The sequence below is a fragment of the Octopus bimaculoides genome, chromosome 27, assembly GCF_001194135.2.
Source record: "Octopus bimaculoides isolate UCB-OBI-ISO-001 chromosome 27, ASM119413v2, whole genome shotgun sequence".
In the NCBI taxonomy this organism is placed as follows: domain Eukaryota; kingdom Metazoa; phylum Mollusca; class Cephalopoda; order Octopoda; family Octopodidae; genus Octopus; species Octopus bimaculoides.
The window spans coordinates 17079721-17087936 of record NC_069007.1 but is presented as its reverse complement, the minus strand read 5'-3'; the positions used below and the strand labels follow the sequence as shown (position 1 = coordinate 17087936).

Genomic DNA, 8216 nt, shown 5'->3' with positions numbered 1-8216 from the left:
ACATACATAATTATACGTATATATAAATATATAAGAATTGGATGAGATATAACGGCTCGGCCGTCTCTCCCCAGTTCTTATATTAATCATTAAAATCCAGAAATACAACAACACGAGGGATAACGGTAACAACAGATCAATAGTTTATTCTAGGTTGGTGGAGAGCCGTTTCGTTCCTGGGTGAATAGGCATGCCGCTAGAATACCAAAGAAGCTTCGACCACATGTCGGGGGTCGAGTTGGGACAGAGCCTGAAAGAACGTCCAGTCGCCACAGCTGCTGGATGGATAAGAGAGAGAACGCTATTGCTTTCTCTCCACCTGTTGCATTACGCATGCGTGCTCGGGTACTTCCACTGACGGCTAGTCCCTTGCACATGCGCAATGGCACTTCCCAAGATGGCGGCCACACGCGCCACTACAAATACATATAGTGTATATATAATACACATACTCACTCCCATACACACACAACTAGTTTGATAAGTGACAACGCATTAAACTCTCGGTGAGTGAGAAAGCAGAGCATACTCTCAAAGTAATACTGGGGTAAAAATATACGAAGCCCAATATACTAATAGAATCGTTAGCACACCGGACAAAATGCCGAGCAGTATTTCTTCCTATTCATTACATTCAGAGTTCAAATACTACCAAAGTTGACTTTGCTTTTCATCCCTTTGATGTCAACGAAGTAAATACCAGTTAAGTCGGGGGGAGGGTCGATGTAATTGACAAGTCCACTCCTTTCAAAATTTCAGGTCTTGTGCCTAAACTAGCAAGAGTTAATATTTCCATTAGTAAGCTTATATATAATTATGAATTCCTTCCCCAAAGACGCATTCCGCTTTTTACTGAAGGTGCCCGATGAAGAACCAACGAGGTGCTTAAGTGAAGCACGGAGTCTGGTTGGGCGGTAAAATGTAAGGGCTTGTGGCCCATAAAAAGGAAAGTGTAAGAGGCAAGTGCCTTATTTCAAAGACATGATAAATTAAAATTGTAAAGTGAGAGGTTTATAGCCTCAAATTGCAAATTTATGCGTAAATTTATAAAAGAACAATGATTTAGAGAAGTAGAGTTCGGCTCCTGTCTTCTCCCATTAATACCATATTAATCATCATTCATCTCATCTCATTAATGTGTTTGTCCAGCCCGTAGCTACTCCTCTGTGTACTGCCTTTATGGCAAATTGAATGAAATAAAGCTTATATATAATTAGTATAACAATGAAAAAAAACATTACCTTTTCGGCTCCTTTTACTGCCTCCCATTCTTCAGAGAAAGGGATAAGGATAAGATAGGGTTTATAAGTCTACAAAACTGTGTTATTTGTTTGAAGGGGCAGAATTAAAAATAAAAACGTCTTCACTCCATTAAACTGTGCACAGTTCGGGACATGAGTGTCACCGGTGTAAGTCATAAACAAATTAGAAACACTACTTATACTTTCGACTAATTATTCTATTAAATAACATAATTCATTACTAACATTTTTTTTTAACAATTAACTAAATTGCTTAATAATTTACAACACAAAAATAAATAGAGAAATAACTCTACAGTAAAATTCCTAATATTATCGGAGAACTCCTGATCTTTATCTTCGACGGAAACATTTTTCCCTTAACACCGAAAATGCTCGACACAGTTTCGTATTTTATTTGCGTTAAAATTGCATTAAAAGTAATTATAAATAAATTATATGATCCATATATATTTTATAATTATTAAAATAATATAATAATCTTTTTAATGCTCTAATTTCCCAGAAACTATTTTAAATGTTTGCCTGTTTCTGTCACTTGTTTATTTCATCCGGTTGTGGTGAGTTCATAGACCACGTTGTTTTCCTGACGAACTCAACCTGACGTATATAAACAGATACATATATAAGGTATTTAACATATGTGTACATGTTTTAAGATGTTTATTCTTGATATATATTATTTCTTTTCAACCTGTCAATTAATTATAATTATTAATGTTCATTAATTAACATACACACGTATATACATATATATATATGCCTCTCTCTCGAACCGACAACACGTGAGGATCTCATCTCATTAAGATGTTTCTCTATAATTTCATTTGTAACTGAAGATACCTAACAGAATATATAGTAATCCTTAGGTATGCGGCTTCTGTCCAGTACACAATTCAACTCCCTACTAATTATATCTTCTTGGAAAGGGTCTTTTCTATCCGGTCAGGCAATTTTCCGGAACCAATGCGACTCGGCATACCTCCACAATGTGTGATGCCAATCGACTTTGATAACTTTCAGAAAAATGGGTTTCATACGAAATTTTCTACAAATATCTTTCAGATAATGTAGATTTCGATTACATCGGAATTTGATGTGGAAAAAAAAATTTGTGGGTGCACAGGTGCAGATGCATGCTGACGTAATATTTATCAAGAATTTCTAGTTTCATTTTGCAGATATACATGTGATGTGTGTCAATATGTACGTTCTTTTTTTTTTCCGCATTTATTTTCGATATAATCGTAACCTACTCCTGAAAGGTTTTTACCTATTACTTGTTTCACTGCGGCCATGCTGGGGCATTGCCTTGAAAATTTTTTAATGGAATAGATCGCTGAATATTGAAGGGTTTAATCGAACAAATCAACCCCAATACTTATTTTTTAAGCCTAGTACTTATTCTATCAGTCCTTTTTGCCAAACCCAATAAGTTATGGGGACATAATCAAACCAACATCAATGGTAAAACAATGGCAGGGGACAAAGACACACACACACACACACATAATACATACATACATATATATATGACAGGCTTCCTTCAGTTTCCATCTATTACATCCGCTCATAAGGCATTGGTTGGCCCAAGGCTATAGTAGAAGACACTTGCCCACAGTGCCATGCAGTGGGACTGAACCCGGAACCATGTGGTTGAGAAGCAAGCTTCTTAACCACAGCCACACCTGCACCTAGAACACACATATATATATATATATATATACACACACACAGATAAATTGTTTTCTTGCTTGTTTTTTATAGTTTTAACAAATGGATGCCACATCGTCTGTGACCAAAGATGGTGAAGTATCAGAAAACACAAAGATACCCGTTGCAGAAAATAAACCAGAAGCGTCTCTGTCAGATGAAATTTCCAAACAGAATAAGGACACAGAAGTAACACAGTCTTCTCACGCTAATGCTGCAGACACTAATAACTCCAGTACCAAAATAGGGGTCAGTGATCGTAAAGGAGAAGCAAAAATTAAGGCTCAGTAAGTTATACTTTCTTGATTTTAAAAAATTTTTAACTTGTATTTTTGATGGAATTCTGCTTTAAGCCCACCATATAAATTCTCATAGCTTTTTTATTTTTAGGAATTTTCAGAAAATGTTTGTAAATTTATGTTCTACGCGTGGGAATTCATGTGATTATGCCAAAAATCAAAAAGAAAAAAAATTTGATGCATGATGTAAGGGCTATTTAACTGTTATTTTTAGCACATCTCACGGCCACCTTATACCCTCCTCGTTTGTCAGTCTGATGCATTGATGTTTTTCAATATCTTTCTCCCCATAAAGGCGGCAAGGTGGCAGAAACGTTAGCATATCGGGCAAAATGCTTAGTGGTATTTCATCTGTCTTTATGTTCTGAGTTCAAATTCCGCCGAGGTCGACTTTGTCTTTCATCCTTTCGGAGTCACTAAATTCAGTACCAGTTGCATACTGGGATCAATCTAATTGGCTGGCCCCCTCCCCAAAAATTTCAGGCCTTGTACCTAGAATAGAAAAGAATATACCAGCAAGTATACTAAAGGCTTAGAAGTCAATATTGTGTCCCACCTACTTTAGCTAACCCAGGTGAGACACCATATTAACTTATAAAATCTTTGGTAGTATATCACTGTTGAATAATGAAGTACAGTGTCCCTACCAGCAATTAATATGTAAATTAGTTTATCCAGTAATGTTAATTTGCTATATTTGGTGGATATTTGAGCACTGTGTTCATGGATGGTTAATGGGTTGGATATGGTTCTGAAGAAGGAATAAGAACTCGTGAAATATGCATATACTCCCATTCCCTAGTTTTCTATCTTTGATCGCATTGTTTACATGGAAGTATTTGTATACAAAACATTGTAACTTTCAGTGCTGCCTCTAATTTCTATAGAAAATCTGTAGAAATAACTTTTAAAAGTTATGTATACCACATTCAGAATGTTAATGATAATACAGATGTATATGTAGAGAGAGTTTTGAAGTGCTGTGCTAATTTAAAAACTGATGATCAGATAATCGGAAAATTCAATTATCTGCCAACCCTTCGGTTCCAGTGTGTCAGATAGGAAGGATTTTATTGTATATAATTAAAACGATGAGCTGGCAGAATCGTTAGCACACAGCGGGCAAAATGCATAGTGTCTTTATTGTCTGAGTTCAAATTTCGCCAGGGCCAACTTCACTTGTAGGCGCAGGAGAGGCTGTGTGGTAAGTAGCTTGCTTACCAACCGCATGGTTCCGGGTTCATTGCCACTGCGTGGCACCTTGGGGAAGTGTCTTCTACTATAGCCTCGGGCCGACCAAAGCCTTGTGAGTGGACTTGGTAGATGGAATCTGAAAGAAGCCCGTCGTATATATGTATGTGTGTTTGTCCCCCCACCATCGCTTGACAACCGATGCTGGTGTGTTTACGTCCCCGTAACTTAGCGGTTTGGCAAAAAGAGACCGATAAAATAAGTACTAGGCTTACAAAGAATAAGTCGATTTTCTCGACTAAAGGCGGTGCTCCAGCATGGCCACAATCAAATGACTGTAACAAATAAAAGCGTATATAATTTAGTTTTGTTTCCTTTCTTCCACCAGATATCTGCTACTGGACTACAAACCGAAAATAGATACCGAATTTGTTGCAAAAGAGACTCAAAACACCTTAAAACATCTCAACGAAGAGAACTCGGAAAATTCAAGTTTGGAACCTCCTGCCAAAAAGTTACGATTAAAAGGACGGAACAAGAAAAGACCCTTTGAGAGAAAGCTAAAGGCTTGCGAGAAATTATGCAGCAGCATCATTCAGGAGAAAGAATGTGCATATGGCCCTAAGTGCATATTTCTGCATGATGTGAAAGCATTTTGGGAATCCAAACCTGAAGACATCGGCCCGGAGTGCCATCTGTTTACCAAATTTGGCAGATGTCCCTACAGCTTTTCTTGCAGGTTTGCCCGGCACCACATATCTGAAACGTTGGAAAATATGGTAAATAAAGAGATCTATGAAGGGGTGCCGTTATCCAGAAATAGCGTAAACCACTTAGATAAGGATGTACAGAGACTTCTGTGGAAGAGGAAATATGATTTCAGTAAATCTCAGAAGGTTCTGGAGGAATTAAACACGAAATCAAGCACAAACAATGTACTGGAAGATGGCCATAAAGCGGATATGAAGAAATTAGACGCAGATTCTTCCAGCCAGAATATTGGTTTTGTATCTGATGAAGATCTCATCAAATTAAGACCAGCTGAAAAGAAAAAAGTAAGAAGGTTTTTTTTTTTTGTTTTTTTTCCCCCCTTTTGTGCCAGTGGCACGTAAAAGCACCCACTACACTCTCTGAGTGGTTGGCGTTAGGAAGGGCATCCAGCTGTAGAAACTCTGCCAAATCAGATTGGAGCCTGGTGTAGCTATCTGGTTTCACCAGTCCTCAGTCAAATCGTCCAACCCATGCTAGCATGGAAAGCAGACGTTAAATGACGATGATGATGATGTTATTTTTTTTATTGTGAAGTTTGCTTCCTAACTTCATGGTTTTGAGCTAGTTCCACTTTGCAGCTCTTTCAACCAATGTTTTCTGCAACTGTCCCAGGCCAATCGAAACCATGTGAGTGAATTTGGTAAATGGAAACTGAAAGAAGATTGTTACATGTGTGTGTGTATGGGACACATGCGTGGTTTTCTATGGCTTGATTCCCTTCCTAATGCCAACCACTTTACAGTGTGTGCTGAGTGCTTATAATATGCCACCAGCACACAGCTCTTGCAGGTTAATCCTCTCCACCAGGAGGGATAGCCTTAACACTTTTGCTGTGGAGGATGGGTTTCCTTGAGTACAGCAAGACACCAGGTATCTCCGTCTTCTGTCATCTTTTAGTTTGTTGTAGTCATGACAACTAAGGCCAGGCTGGAGCACTGCCCAGAACTCCAGAACTGGTCAACAGTCTTTCTTATCCTTCTGAAATTAATTAAATACCTGTAATATTCTTAATTAGATCCAATTAACTATCTTCAATATATTATATTATATTTTCCCCTACAAAAACTAAAGTCAGTTTTGTTTTGTTGTTGATGTTTATTTTACTTGTTTGTTTTCATAGCATTTCTTTTTCAATTAAATGTTTTTCGTTTTTTTTTTCTCTTTTACAGATTGACTTTTCAAACAAACTCTTTCTTGCACCTCTCACTACAGTAAGTGCTGTCATCTGTTGGGGGTTTATTTTGGATTTTTTTAATATATATCTCGTAAATTTCTCCATCTACCTATCTATCCATCCATCTACCTATCTATCCACCTGTTCATGTATCTGTCTATCAACATATCTATTCACCTATCTATCCATCACCCTATCCATCTGTCTGTTACCAGACTTGAACCACCTTACAAAGCCCACCTCAGCCTATATCTGATGGTGGTGAGCGGGGTGATGCATTGAAATTCTCCTAAGCATTTCACCCAGCATGCTAACAATTCTGCCAGCTTGCTACCTTAAAACACAAGTAAATATGGTGATTGATTTTTTCTTTCTTTCGCTTTTTATCCTAGGCTGGTAATTTACCATTCCGTCGGTTGTGCAAGGGTTACGGCGCAGACATCACTTGCAGTGAAATGGCTGTGGCTACAAGTCTTCTCCAAGGTAAAACAGAATGGGCTCTTCTCAAACGACATGAATCTGAAGATATTTTTGGTATCCAGGTAAATATTGCAGGAATTTTTTGCTGCAGTTTCTTAAATAACATTTCTGTAATAAGGTTCAGGCAAAGGCATGACTGCTCTGTGGTTTGAAAAGCTTGCTTCGCAGGCTTGTGGTTTCGGGTTCAGTCTGACTATGTGGCACAGTCAGCAAATGTCTTCTAGTATAGCCCCAGGTTATAGTAGAAGGCCTTTTGAATGGATTTGGTAGACAGAAAATGGGAAAAGCCCTTTGTGTGTTTGTCATCATCTGTTTTCCATGCTGGCATAGGTTGGACCACATACACACACATATATATATATGTGTAGCCTGCCAAGGAGGCTTCAATTGCCACCCCCACCCCTCAGTTGAGGGGTCTTGTCTTGCAGATTACATGTAAAAAACACCTAGTACATTGTAAAGTGGTTGACATTGGGAAGGGCATCCAACCACAGAACCATGCTAAAGCAGACAGCAGGGCTTGGTGCAGACCCATGCATGTATGGAAAACTAGATGCCAAAATGGTGATGCCCATGTTTTTGGCTGTAAATAAGCATTATCATCTTACAAGCAAATCCAATGACTGAAACGATTAAAAGACTTGTGTTCCTTACTTTCTCTCTGCCAGTTGTGTGGTGCCCATATGGATTCCATGACTCGCTGTGCCCAACTCATTCAAGAGAACTGTAAATTTGACTTTGTGGACATTAACTGTGGTTGCCCTATCGAGCTGATATACCAGAAGGTAAGTGAAACTCTTCATCAATCCAAGGATCTGAAAACAATAACACCGCCTTCGCTAAGGTGGAGGTAACTAGTCACATTGCCAATATCTCAAAGCTGCAAGATTAGCCATGATTAACTGAAAGCAATGTGAATAAATAAGCATTACATTTGACAAAGTAGTCTAAATGCTAAAGAGTTAATTCAGGAGTGGCTGTGTGGTAAGTAGCTTGCTTACCAACCACATGGTTCCGGGTTCAGTCCCACTGCATGGCATCTTGGGCAAGTGTCTTCTACTATAGCCTCGGACCGACCAAAGCCTTGTGAGTGGATTTGGTAGACGGAAACTGAAAGAAGCCCGTCGTATATATGTATATATATATATATGTGTATGTGGGTGTCTGTGTTTGTACCCCCAACATCGCTTGACAACCAATGCTGGTGTGTTTACGTCCCCGTAACTTAGCGGTTCGGCAAAAGAGATCGATAGAATAAGTACTAGGCTTCCAAAGAATAAGTCCTGGGGTCGATTTGCTCGACTAAAGGCGGTGCTCCAGCATGGC

General features: G+C 38.6%; 2 protein-coding genes across 2 annotated transcripts in view; one reads left to right on the top strand and one right to left on the bottom strand.

Annotated features, from left to right (window-relative positions):
• LOC106882049 (general transcription and DNA repair factor IIH helicase subunit XPB) overlaps window positions 1-1452 on the bottom strand; it is a 26084-nt gene extending 24632 nt beyond the window's left edge. Inside the window, exon 1 of the mRNA XM_014932608.2 lies at window positions 1242-1452. Within this exon, the coding sequence (XP_014788094.1) occupies window positions 1242-1269 (28 nt within the window). The 5' untranslated portion in view covers window positions 1270-1452. The remainder of the gene's footprint in view (window positions 1-1241) is intronic.
• A 329-nt stretch (window positions 1453-1781) lies between these two features.
• Window positions 1782-8216, top strand: part of LOC106882047 (tRNA-dihydrouridine(47) synthase [NAD(P)(+)]-like) — a 14379-nt gene continuing 7944 nt past the window's right edge. Inside the window, exons 1-6 of the mRNA XM_052977145.1 lie at window positions 1782-1892; window positions 3030-3262; window positions 4854-5520; window positions 6406-6447; window positions 6803-6952; window positions 7559-7740. Of these exons, the coding sequence (XP_052833105.1) occupies window positions 3039-3262; window positions 4854-5520; window positions 6406-6447; window positions 6803-6952; window positions 7559-7740 (1265 nt within the window). The 5' untranslated portion in view covers window positions 1782-1892; window positions 3030-3038. The remainder of the gene's footprint in view (window positions 1893-3029; window positions 3263-4853; window positions 5521-6405; window positions 6448-6802; window positions 6953-7558; window positions 7741-8216) is intronic.